Below are 13525 nucleotides of genomic sequence, written 5' to 3' on the forward strand. Positions count from 1 at the left end.
AGCAAAACAAAAATGCTAACCCATCATCAAATGGCTATTTTCACGATTAGTAAGTTTCAGTTACGTTCTAGACACTAAACAATATGAATAATATTTTAATATGACAATTATCTAATTAGGCTGGTGAGCTTATCTAGAGTTTCACGTTGAATGTGTTTAAATACAAATCTAGAAAAAAAGAAAGAAAGAAGCTGAAATATCCAAAAATATGCGTTCACACCCAACAAAATGTTCAAATCTACTCAATTTAATTTACATGGATGATGAGAAAAGCAATTCAAAAAAAAAAAAAAAAATCAGTTCAAAATAAACAACGTGAAGGCACCAAACTAGTAGAAATAAAATAAAGATCAACAATCCGTACACGTGTCAACCTATCAAGTTTGGAGTCCAGCTGTCTGGTCCCCCCAATATACACACACCTCTAAAAACTTATTCTCGCGGAGATGACACTGATTTGGCCAAAATACCGCGAGAAGTTACCAATGAACGCCGTTTTTAAGAGATGGTTTTCAATTTTTTTTGTTTAGCTTAGGCTATTAAAAAGGTTTAAAGTTGGTTGCCGGTGATTTGTGGGACAACCCGTACGTGATTACTGCGGATTAACCGGATATTGCCGGTTTGGTAGTGCTGGTCAACCGGATTATACCCCGTTATAAAATCCGTGCCCCTATCGATCGCATTCCCTGTTGTTATGGACGGACACACCCCTTATTTAATTATCGTATTAAGTCTGATTGAGATAGTTAATTACTTATATTCTCCATGATTTAGATTACTGTTTCGAATAATTTAGATTATGTAGTATGGAGGAATGATTTGCGTATTTTACACTGAGTATTGCATCAAACATTATTGTGGAATTCAAATTTTAAACCCTATGTATTTAACTTAATTAAACATTAAATCATTATGAAACCAATATATATATATTTTAGTAATATATATAAGTTAATTACTCCTTATCATCTGACGACCAAATGTCTCGAATATAATCTGTTGTCATACTCGTACCAACTACACTGCAATTATAATGGATACTTGATGAATAATAACAATTCAACAAGTGAGATTTTTTTCATTTGTAAATGCAAACAAAGTAACAAACTGGTGGTTCATTACAAAATCTTCACAATTATATATATGCTTAAGTCAGCTCAATTATATGCTAAGTCTAAAATCTTCATAGCAATTATAGTCACATGGAATTCTCTATTAAAGTATAAGAAGAAAGAAATGGTATGAATGAAGAATGATATAGTTAGAGAAGTCATTATTATTAGAGTAGACCATCTTTATCCATCCGGTACAGGTTTTGACCAATACGGAAAGAGAGAAAAAGAGTCGCAATCCTTTTTTTTTTGTTACGAAATTAAAATTATATAATTAGTGCAATTTAAAGCACGAATAGTAAGCGTTCACTTAATTCCTCGATTAACTGATTAGCATATTACGATTATACCCTTCATCTTCCTTATTGTGTCTCTACTCTCTACTTTCACCTTCCTTTCCTTCCATTCTCCTCTATATATATCGACCCTTTCTCTTTCTTTCTTCCTCACACACTAAAAGCTTGCAAAAACCATAAGCTTATCTACTTACTCATCTCTCTCACAAATCATTTTCTCAGACTTCTCTCTTTCTCTTAAACCATGCCTGAGGCACCAAAGAAAGAATCTTTAGAGGTTTTCGATCTGACGCTTGACCAAAAAAACAAGCAAAAGCTTCAGTTGATCGAAGAACTCACCTCTAACGCCGACCAAGTCCAAAGACAAGTCTTGGAGGAGATCTTGACCCGCAATGCTGACGTGGAGTATCTCAGGCGACACGACCTCAACGGTCGCACTGACCGTGAGACTTTCAAAAACATCATGCCCGTTATCACCTACGAAGATATTGAGCCTGAGATCAACAGGATCGCTAATGGTGATAAATCACCTATCCTCTCTTCCAAACCCATCTCTGAGTTCCTCACAAGGTAAACATTCTGGATACTCTGTTTTTGTTTGTGTTATTTTGCTCGATGCTCTGTTTTTTTCTTACCTGGTTCTTTCAAAAATATTTTTCATAGTTATTGGTTGATCATATAGTTTGAAGATCCATAAGTTGTTTTTGGGCGATGAGTACTCTAGAAAGTTGATTATTTTTCTTCTGGGTACCCAAAAGGTTGAAACTATAATAACTTTCTCAAAACTTAAAGAGGCTAACAAGGTTTTATATATATGTTCTGTTTGGCAGCTCTGGGACATCTGGTGGGGAGAGGAAGCTAATGCCAACAATCGAAGAGGAGCTAGACAGGAGATCACTCCTCTACAGTCTCTTGATGCCTGTGATGAGCCAGTTCGTTCCTGGTCTCGAAAACGGCAAAGGAATGTATTTCTTGTTCATCAAGTCCGAATCCAAGACTCCAGGAGGCCTCCCTGCTCGTCCTGTCTTAACCAGTTACTACAAATCTTCCCATTTCAAAGAAAGACCCTATGATCCTTACACCAACTACACAAGCCCTAACGAGACCATCCTTTGCTCTGACTCTTACCAGAGCATGTACTCTCAGATGCTTTGTGGCTTATGTCAACACCAGGAGGTTCTTAGAGTCGGCGCTGTCTTCGCCTCTGGATTCATCAGAGCCATCAAGTTTCTTGAGAAACACTGGATCGAGTTGGTCCGTGACATCAGAACCGGGACTCTAAGTTCCCTGATCACCGATCCTTCAGTGCGTGAGGCGGTCGCCAAGATCCTTAAACCGAGCCCAAAGCTAGCTGATTTCGTGGAATTTGAGTGCAAGAAGTCGTCCTGGCAAGGGATTATTACTAGGCTGTGGCCTAACACAAAGTATGTGGATGTGATTGTGACCGGGACAATGTCTCAATACATTCCAACTTTGGACTACTACAGTAATGGCTTGCCTCTTGTCTGCACAATGTATGCTTCCTCTGAGTGTTACTTTGGTGTGAATCTAAGGCCACTCTGCAAACCAAGCGAGGTCTCTTACACGCTCATACCATCCATGGCTTATTTCGAGTTCTTGCCTGTTCATAGAAACAACGGTGTTACTAACTCCATCAACCTTCCTAAAGCACTCACTGAGAAAGAGCAACAAGAGCTTGTTGATCTAGTTGATGTCAAGCTTGGTCAGGAATACGAGCTTGTTGTCACCACTTACGCCGGTAAGAAAACAAAACTTCTTGATTCATTTATAGTCAAAAGATTAGAAATTTTTTAAGGGTCTGTTCTAATGTTTTGTGTATTTGTTGCAGGGCTTTGCAGATACAGAGTTGGTGATTTATTGAGAGTGACTGGTTTCAAGAACAAAGCGCCTCAATTCAGTTTCATATGTCGCAAAAATGTGGTCTTGAGCATAGATTCCGACAAGACCGACGAGGTTGAGCTTCAGAACGCGGTGAAGAACGCAGTGACACACCTTGTCCCATTTGATGCCTCACTCTCTGAGTACACGAGCTATGCAGACACAAGTTCCATCCCAGGCCATTATGTCCTGTTTTGGGAGCTATGTTTGGATGGAAACACACCGATCCCTCCTTCGGTCTTCGAGGACTGCTGCTTAGCTGTAGAAGAGTCATTCAACACTGTTTATAGACAAGGAAGGGTTAGTGACAAGTCCATAGGCCCGCTTGAGATCAAGATTGTTGAGCCAGGGACATTCGATAAGCTCATGGATTACGCAATCAGCTTGGGAGCATCGATTAATCAGTATAAGACGCCGAGATGCGTGAAGTTTGCTCCAATTATCGAGCTATTGAACTCAAGGGTTGTTGATAGTTACTTCAGCCCCAAGTGTCCTAAATGGGTTCCTGGTCACAAACAGTGGGGGAGTAACTAAGATGGAATGTGGAACGTGAAGAGACTCTCTTTGAGCTAGAAGGTTTGGGACTTGGACTTGCAAATGATGATGTCTTCTCTAATCTTAATTTTAGTTTAATCTTTTGTTCTTTTTTTTTTGTTATCCTTTTAATATCCATAGTCCCTGTGGGTTTGAAAACCAGTTGTACAAAAGGCAAATCATGTTTTCTCCAACCAACTCTCATCACTCTTTCTCGAGCCTCCAAATTTTTCTATTGTTTAATGCGGAATTGTTTGGACTTTTATCATGTATAAGCAACGTGAAATTGCAATTTGCTAAGATGATTTTGTTAAAGAATTAAGAAATTGGTAACAACGTAAATGTGACCTTTACTCGTTTTGGGTTTGCTAAACAAAGCAAAAGCAAAATCATGTATTTTTTTGTTCATGGCTTTACTGCCTTTACATAATAAATGATACACAGACAATTTGTTTTCTTATAACAAAATCACTTACGAAAATGATCAGAAGGAGTTAACGTACGTGATAGAATGACGCATCCACAAAGAAATAAGTTCCTATAATTTTCTTCAGATTTGGTCATCTTGAACGTTAGTAATAAAGTAAAGAAAAAAATCAAGTCTAGATACCATTGTTCCCTATGTGAGCATCAAAGACAACAACACTGGCCTGGAATTATTGTTACGTTGACAGACTTTTTTATTTTAAAATGAATCGTATTATAAAAAAATGAACGGTGGTTTTCTTTATATGACACTGAGTCACTGACACACATACAATTAAGCCACAATTGACATTTCATTTTCATGATCAATTTTTTGATATTTTCATCTACTTTTTTCTCTAAAGTTGCATATGTCATACTCTTTTCTCTTTAAACATCCCTCAAAACTTTTTTTTTGGCCCTCAAAACTTTATCTTTGCGGTTATTGATTTCTCATTTTCTCCGGAGAAATATAGCCACATATACGACTATCCAAGCAATATTTTATCAACCGGATTGGAGTGAAACTTTTCTAATCAAAACTAGGTAAAAAGTTTTATTTTTTTTTGTTTTTTGATAAAAAGTATAAGGGAAATTTGAAAGAATAATTAACGAAAATTTATAAATTAATAAAGTAACACAAAACAAAAAAAACAGCTATATTATATATAATAATATTATATTTATCCCTCTCTTTCTAACTCACTCTAAGTCTTTCCCTCTTTCCACTTTCTCTCGTCTTTTATTCTTTCTTCTCTCAATCTCCTCTCTCTTTCTTTTTTCTCTTTCTTTAGCATTTTATTTGTATCTCCACGTCACCTCACTTTCCTTTTTCTCAGAATCTTCACACATTTTGTTTTTCCTAACTAGTGAAAATGATTTTTTTTGTAAAATTGTTAGGCTACAAACCTACAAAATACAAACTCTCATCACTTTCTTTTAATAGATTCGCGTTGCATCCGTTAACATATAACAAACAAACAAGAAGGATAAAGTAGATTTTTTAGATACCACTTATGTTATCTGATTGCTTAGGTTGTCAATATTGTATCTTAGAGTATAGTTTTTTTATACATCCAAAATAGTATAGTACAATATTTTATTTCTATACATCCAAAATAGTACAATATATTTTTACTTATAAACACTATTTACTATTTTATAAAATCAAATCCGATTTTAAAAATTCAAACTATGTTGTATGTAGAAAAAAATATAAATTTTTATCTAATAAATTTTAGAATTAGAATCTCTTTTTTGGAAACATATATCTAATAAAGATATATAACAAAAACATACAAATGGGTGAAAACTAAACGAGGTGTTAATAAATCATCTCTCACAAACTACTCCACACCAAAATTGTCTTTTCTCAATCCTTATATGATACTTTCTTAATTTATATATATATGATGTTATATTCTTAATTAAACTTTGAATTTTGGTTATATACCTAATTCACCCTTGATATAAATCTAAGATTAAAACAAGAAAAAAGTATGTGAAAATAAAACGAAAACTTGTTATTATTAATAATGGTACACGTACATATAGTTCATGGTTGAGAAGATAAGACAACAACTAATGTTTTGAGATAGTGTCCTTTACAAGAAGAAGAAAAGGCAAACGTCTGACATTTTACCGATAGAGACCCATGAAACCCAATAATTTTGTACAAGTGCAGTGTATTGTACTTATATCTAATACTTTTAGAATTTACCGTTAAATGTTTGTAATAATGAGAAACTGTACTTGAGTACTACTGCGCCACTGACGTTAAAGATAAGGTTGTCTTGTCTTATATATGTCACAACCCACTCTTTCTTATGTGTGTGATTTGATAATTAGAAACAACGATAGTTGGAGATAGATTTAATTGTATTTTGTTAATTACATAAATAATACTGTATCTCTATAATTTCCTTATAGTTACACTACTTTCAAAGATTCTAAATTTAACATTATGTTTTTTCATTTTTTGTGTTTGTGTTTGAGAAGGTAACATTCTTCTATGGAAATTATGAAGAAGAGAGCTCAAAATTTAGTATAGTCATTTCAACAACAAAAAATTAGTATAGTCTATAATTTGTTTATTTACATATATTTTCTTTACCGAACTTTAACTTATGAATCAACACTACGATCTTGACCTTAATCAAATTGTATGCTTTTATATCCCGACATAAAAATGGATATAGGGAAAAACAACAATGGACTCGGGGAAAATAAAACTGTAGATAAGTTGAGACTTGAGACACGAGACCCAAAAAACAGAAACAGACAAAACCAACAAACTCGAACAGAACCGACCGGTTCACTGCTACTGTCTGTGGGGACTCAAAGACCGTTTTCTTCTTAACAACCCACTGAGATCTCAACAAGTGTCCACAAGCTTGCATTGACTTAGACCCACCAGAGTCGAGGAACAGTTGAACACACGGTCATTCACGTGATACTGTCTTAAACATAGCCTAGCCCTTTTACTATTTTCCAATGTGAAAATGTATTTTCAAGAAGGATAAAGTTTTTTTTTTTTTTTTTTCTCTCCTCAAAACCTATTTAGAAGCTATTTTAATGAAGTTGATAAGATTTTAATGTTTTAATGAAGATTTTACAAAACCTAAGGTGAAAAGACTTAGACATATTCTTGAGGATGATAAAACTGAGACACATATATTCTTAATGATATCAGGTTTTGAGACTCACAACATTAGACCATTGGACTCGTGTCGTCCCATAAAATCAACATCTACACTCTCTATTATGTCAAAGTAGCATGTCTGAAGAAAGATATTTTCATCAGAATATATTTTCTGTTTGCTATACCGTGTTAATCTTTTATTAGGTTTCTCATTTCTCTAATATCTATCAGTTGTCTATAATGAATAAGGGTAATAGAAATTTTTTGATGGCGCAGACAACAATCCGGTGTAAGTATTTTGGGAGGTTGCAACTGGACATATCGCTCAAAGAGACAAAGACATGGACACGTGTGATGAGAGTTGACTTTGACCGGGTCCCTTACAAAACTCCCGCCCGTGTGGTAGACATAGCTTTGGTCTTCTTTCGGGCTTACAAAGTGGGTTGTGTAGACCAGAGATCTTGGCCCATTTTTACTGTTGAAGTAAAACGACACTGTCTGACGACTTTTGCAATTCTACAATTTTTCCCATCTCACGCTTTGAATAATTTGTAGAAGACAAACAAGGATTTAGACGTTTTGGATTATTCATATGCACTTATTTAAGAAATCAATTAAGAATTTTATTCGATAAATCTCTAATAACGCGTCCACAATAAATACAATAACGTAATGTAGATATGTTCAGTCACATTTATCTACAAGTTTTTTTTATCTCTTTGTCAAGAAGTTTCCAAGGCCAAGTCACATGCTCTGCATCTGCATTCTCCAATGGCCAAAAACCATAGTCACTTATTTGACTTCCACTAAACATTATTCTTTAATGCCGTTTTTTGTTTTAGTTTTATTTTTCTTTTGGAAAAAAAATAATGCCGTTTTTTGTTTCTCTTTGAGATAACAAAAATGATAGTATATTGTATATTGTATATAAAAAAAGTTTGATGATGAAACAGTAAACATGCCCATGTTAATGATTTTTGTTGCTACATTGGGACAATGACATGATATTTATAATGTTATTTATTAAGAATGACAAAACTATAATTAAACAAGTTCATCATGTATTGTTTAGAACTGAGACATTATAATATACATGCATACTCGCATAATGCGTTATGCAGTGTTTTTATGTCTTATGCCCATCGTTTTCCAAAAACAATCATACATATCTTCTTTTTCTGTCCTAGTTTTATCGAACCAATTTGTTAGTCCACGAACCAACCACATGAAATTTGTTAACATATTTTAATATGCCTAGTTACATGAACTGTGATGATTATAGAAAAAAAAGTTACGTTAACCAGTGGGATAGTAGTAATACTATGGTTTTATGACACTATTCAATTAACTAACCAATACTTTCTAATACATGACCCACCTGAGTTTTCTTGAACCAATGTGTTCATTTTTTTGTTGACCTCAAATCAATGAGTTCAATTGCTTTACGATACTACTCATTTGGACTTTCTATTTTGTCCTAACAAATTGATACGTCAATTTAAGGGAATAATACTTATTTTCCGGGGCTTGCACATGCAACAACTTATACCCAACATAGTGTTGTCACTCTTTCAAACAACAATGGAATTATTATGTGAGATTTTATTATTATTAAATCCGGGACAAGTTTATTTTGGATTTATTAATACCTTTTTTTAGCACTATACTTGCATGGAATTTTTTGAATATATTATAATATTTGGCCAAATTAAGCAACCATCTTTAAGTTTCAATTATTTTGTTTTATATGTCTTGGATTTATTAGACCAAATTATATCATCTAAGTCGCACTTTAAATCGAACAAACCAATTTGATCCCTCCTGTTCGACTAGTCTAAGTTATAAGACAATTTTGGTCCCCTCCATTTCTCCTTATCTTATATATATGACCAATCCACAAAAATTCAATTTAATCTTTTAGTCTAGTAATAATGTAATAGCTAAAGTTGTTTATTCCTCTGGAGTTTGGATAGTTAAAGGCATAATGGTTAAATTAAAACAGGCGTTATAAGTGAAATATATACAATTTCTTTTTGTTATCACTGATTTTTTTTCTGTGAAATTCAGATTCTCATAGTGTAAACTTTTAAACGGATAGTTTAGTTCTTCAGTAAATTTTTTCTGTGATACTTCTTTGAAGCCGGTCCGATTTAGTCCAGTTCTGGATATTTCAACTCGGATAAATGAATTTATTGGGCTAACTTTTCAAGTGATGGGCCTTAGTGGGCCACTTTAAACTACCGTCGAAAGAGTTTAGTGGGCAACAATGTTAGTACATGTGACTATGTGAGTTTCTCTTTAACCCAAGTCAGAAGTGGGACAGTTACAACTTACAAACCAAGGCAAAGTTATGTTATTGCTGTGAGCTGAAGTAACTCAATCAGTGTTGCATAATTCCAAAGCAAAAAAAATCACAAAATGCCAACAAAGAATCAAAATATTATCTTATTGAGAGAGCTCTAAGCAGCAGCAGGTCCCTTGAGCTTCTTACTTATGGCGGCAATGTACTTCCCTTGGTGAAATGCTTGCCCCAACTCCAGTTCCGTTGGCTGTCTCGACCCATCTCCGGCAAATGTTCCCGCCCCGTACGGGCTTCCACCTTTCACATTTTCCATCTCAAACATTCCGGCACCAAATGTGTAGCCAATCGGGACAAAGATCATCCCGTGATGAACCAGCTGAGTAATGGCAGTTAATCTACACATAAATCCGTTTTGTCAACAATATAGCAAGTGGTCACTTTGATGAATGCTGTTTGGATTGTGAAAAGAAACTTACGCGGTGGTTTCTTGACCACCACCTTGGGACCCTGTGCTGTAGAAGATTCCGGCTGGTTTACCGGCGAGTTGCTGAGTCCTCCAAAGGCCGCCGGTCGCATCTAAAAATGCCTTGAACTGAGCAGCCATCATACCAAACCTCGTTGGGAAGCCGAAGATAAATCCATCAGCCTCAGCGAGCTCGTTTGGGGTGATAATAGGAGCATCACTCTTTGGTGGTGCACTCATTTTAGAGAGCACATCTTCTTGGAGCGTTTCGGGTACCTGTCAAGAACAAACGCTAGCTCAATACTTCTTCCAATGATTCTTTACAGGTAACTTATGATCAGAAACACTGACGGCAGAAAATAGATGCAGAATAAAGGAACATGCCCTTTTGTGTAAATAAACTAAGGGAAAGCAACACTATATACATTAAAAGTAGAGGTTATGGTAAAATATGCCAATAGGATACTATAGTTTTGTTTTGGTTCTGAACACAAAGGAAATAACTTGTAGTGACTAGTCAAAATAAAGGAGCTCGAGACATCGAATACTGTCAAGAATGTTGGCAGCTACAATGTATAGTAAATCAAAATTAAGAGCGTATTTCTTCTTTCTTTCAGGGAGTAGAGAGTCAAACAAACATTCGTCTTAGCAAAATAAACTCAGTGAAGCACACATTGTTCAACGCAGATAAGACAATAGGATACGCCGAAAAGACAATGCAGGTTAAGATAAATGTCTCTCATTGGTTCCAAAAGTTCTAGCCTATAATAAGTAGTCATCATCCGTCAGTAGTGTTGAATCACTAAAATAGCATAAGAATGGTGGCAGCTAAAAGATATTCCAGTAAAACAGAAAACTCTAGAAATGTAATTCCCTATCTTTCAGATACAAGAACAAGTTTTTAACTTCAACACCTAAATTTTCAAAGAAATCTAGTCACTTGAAACTGTCTCTCATTGTATCCTAGAATCAGATGTGCTGATGAAAATTGACAATGAGTAAGAAAGCTCAATAAAGAGCAGTAAACCAAGCACTGACCTGCCAGAGTATGGCTTCAACACCATCAACAGAAGCAGCACCTTTCCTAATCTCTTGAGCTAATTTCTCCACATGACCATACATTGAGTAGTACCTATTACACTCACCAAATTGTCAATGGCACCACTCACTGCATCTCCACATTAAAATCCAAACCCATCACAAAATTAAGGCAAAGCAACACAAATCCATGATTCTAATTACAAATGACAATTATATTAAACCACAGCGAAAATCATCGATTCACAGTGAACAAGTATACAACACTGCGACTTTGAGATCAGCGACAATGAAATCGAGTCATTTGAGTTAATCAAAGCTGATTTTTCAATCAGTGAGATCGATCGATGATCGCGCATTTGCAATAAGTGTTCGAGCAGAGAAAGAAAACATTACGACAGAAGATAATTTTCACATACACTATGTAAACTTTGGTCGCCATTGAAGAAGTGCGCTCGATCCTCTGAAAGCTTTTCTGATTTTTGTTTTCGCAGAAAATCTAGCTCCAAATTGTTGTTATAGCTAGCTCTTCGAGAATTTTTAGTCAACGACCCAAAACTTATTAATTTATATTTCTGCCCCTTAACTTATTTTTGATCCAGTAAACCACCTTAATTGTAAAAGCTTGACTAGATAGCTCCTAATTAACATATCTCCTTTTATTCATGGAAAGATTAAGCATTATAATCAACACATCATTGATAGTGCTTAAGGATGATGATTTTTTTGTGTGTGCTACAAATCGATATTGTGATACAGTCATCACCAGTCTAGTTTATGAATTTTTTTCTTTATTTTATATATGTTCAACACATCTGATCAAAGATATAAACTGAAGTGTAAAAATAGTATCAAGTACTATGATTAAAAGAATTATGTGAATGGTAACATTAATGGAAAAATTAAGAAAAAGGTAACAAATGAATCGAATTAAATAAAAGAGGAAGGGATCCCAAATCTCTCCAGTGTCAATGCCGGCGCGTGAAGCCAAACTCCTCCTCAATGACCTCCGTGACGAGACACCGCGACGCTTCCATCAAATCAGGGCTAAGCCTAAACATCAACACACAAAACTCCATCTGATTCAACGCACCGTCGCAGTCAAAATCACCTTCTTTAATCATACACCGGACATCTTCATCAGTCAAATCTCCTAAACCCAGAACCGCCGCAGCGTTACGTCGGAGACTCTCGAACGTGATGACACCTTTCTCTCTGTCCATCAAAAGCTCGAAGCCGTTGCATAGCTCTCCGATCAGACCTTCACCGCCTAGGTTTCCGGCCATGGTAGGAAGAAAATCGTGGAAATTGGGTTGTGGGTTTTGTTGGGTTGGTCTTGTGGGTGACTTTGGTGACGCCATTAGAGCTTATGTTGTTTAAAAATCTGAAATTTGGTTCTGGTTAAGGAAGGTTTGTTTTTTTATCGTTGTTATTGATTTGAGGAGGAGAATGAGGAGTGAATGAGAATATAAAGGAAGAGAAATTGGGATTTCTGAGAAGGAACATCCATGGAAGCCAGCTAAGATTAATGAGGGAAGGTCCCGTGTCTGGGAAATTGCGATTAATCTCTCAGATTGTTGGTATGTGGTTTCTTCGAGGAAGGTCGCTTTTAGGGGTAATATCGTCACTTCGTAAAGGGATGTGGAAAGCTCATAGTGTGAAAACGGCGAGAGATGGAGGGTAAAATCGTCCGTTTATATTAAGAAATAGAAAGAGTAAAGTAATGGAAATGGAGGAGTTGTTTGTTTGTTCCTTTGTTTATTTATGGGAAATTTCCACCACTTTCATCGGCAAGTGACTTGAGTTTGTTTATTTGATTGATTATCGAAAATATGTTTCTTTCTTTTTCTTTAAAGATTAAGGTCGGCTCGACTTAAAATTACTCTGGAATTATTCAAATACTGGTTTTGCCTGATCACACAGTTTTTTTTAGTATAGATTGTAGTTACTATTTCGATTTTTGGAGATGGGTATGTTTAATGATATTTACTACTACAAATTACTTTTGTCAAAGTTCACGAAATGTGTAATTAGTTTAAGTTTTGTTATAACTTGCTTCAAAAATATGTTTTTATCTCAGTTAGTTTTGAAAAATTAAATAGCTGTGGAATGCATCAACTTATCCATGACATTCAGTTTTCTAGACTTTCGACTTAGTTGTGCCCAAAAAAACAAAAAAAAAAGACTTTCGAGTTATGACTTGCATGCAAGTTGCAACTTCAAACAAACGAAATATCAAAGGTTTGACTAACATTTACTATAACTTGGTATGTGACATTTCTATGCATGGTATTTGATTAAATCAAATGTTGGTGTCCCTTATTCAAAGACATCGTCAGCAAAACTAAATGCAGCGACATAATATTCTACTACTTGGTCTGCCCGTTCTCTAATTGCATGTCTCTATTTTAATTTATATATAATCAAACCAAAATCTTGCTTATTGGATAACCATTGTCATTATTTCATGATTCATGTACTATTTAACCGAAAATCGCAGTTCAATAATGCTTATTCAATGCATTAAAAAAAAAAAAAGAGTCAAGTTCAAAGAACGAACATTAAATCATGATTCCTGGCTAATGATATCTTTGGTCTTACTCTTGCCTCTTAATGAGCTTGTCTTCTTAATGCTGACAAACCATTGTGCTCTTATTAAAACCTCTCATAAATAAAATTTGCTATTGAAATATTAAATCTGTTGAATCATGTTTATCTAAGATACAGATAAAAGGTATCGTAACATTTAAACTGTCTCAGAATTGATAATAACCT

At 35.0% G+C, this 13525-nt stretch overlaps 3 protein-coding genes across 6 annotated transcripts; 1 reads left to right on the top strand and 2 right to left on the bottom strand.

The window, feature by feature from the left end:
• The first annotated feature begins 1527 nt into the window (after positions 1–1527).
• Positions 1528–4234, top strand: WES1 (Auxin-responsive GH3 family protein). The gene is made up of 3 exons (NM_118860.5): positions 1528–1978; positions 2239–3167; positions 3258–4234. Exons 1-3 carry the CDS (start codon positions 1653–1655, stop codon positions 3839–3841), a joined length of 1839 nt encoding a protein of 612 aa, NP_194456.1. The 5' UTR covers positions 1528–1652; the 3' UTR covers positions 3842–4234.
• Positions 4235–9149: 4915 nt separating this feature from the next.
• On the bottom strand, positions 9150–11320 carry AT4G27270 (Quinone reductase family protein). 4 transcript variants are annotated; one of them, NM_118861.5, is made up of 4 exons: positions 11170–11320; positions 10751–10844; positions 9726–9988; positions 9150–9644 (listed from the first exon to the last, which is right to left on the bottom strand). In NM_118861.5, the coding sequence occupies exons 1-4, from the start codon at positions 11190–11192 to the stop codon at positions 9407–9409; spliced, it is 618 nt and encodes a 205-aa protein (NP_194457.2). In that variant the 5' UTR covers positions 11193–11320; the 3' UTR covers positions 9150–9406. The 4 variants fall into 4 exon arrangements, with proteins under 4 accessions (NP_194457.2, NP_001329265.1, NP_001329266.1 ...); NM_001341842.1 differs by having other exon boundaries at positions 10751–10880; NM_001341841.1 differs by having other exon boundaries at positions 10751–11320.
• Positions 11321–11363: 43 nt separating this feature from the next.
• AT4G27280 (Calcium-binding EF-hand family protein) lies at positions 11364–12570 on the bottom strand. The gene has a single exon (NM_118862.3). The coding sequence runs from the start codon at positions 12109–12111 to the stop codon at positions 11719–11721; it is 393 nt and encodes a 130-aa protein (NP_194458.1). The 5' UTR covers positions 12112–12570; the 3' UTR covers positions 11364–11718.
• Between the last annotated feature and the right edge of the window lie 955 nt (positions 12571–13525).

This window comes from Arabidopsis thaliana, chromosome 4 (genome assembly GCF_000001735.4).
Source record: "Arabidopsis thaliana chromosome 4, partial sequence".
In the NCBI taxonomy this organism is placed as follows: domain Eukaryota; kingdom Viridiplantae; phylum Streptophyta; class Magnoliopsida; order Brassicales; family Brassicaceae; genus Arabidopsis; species Arabidopsis thaliana.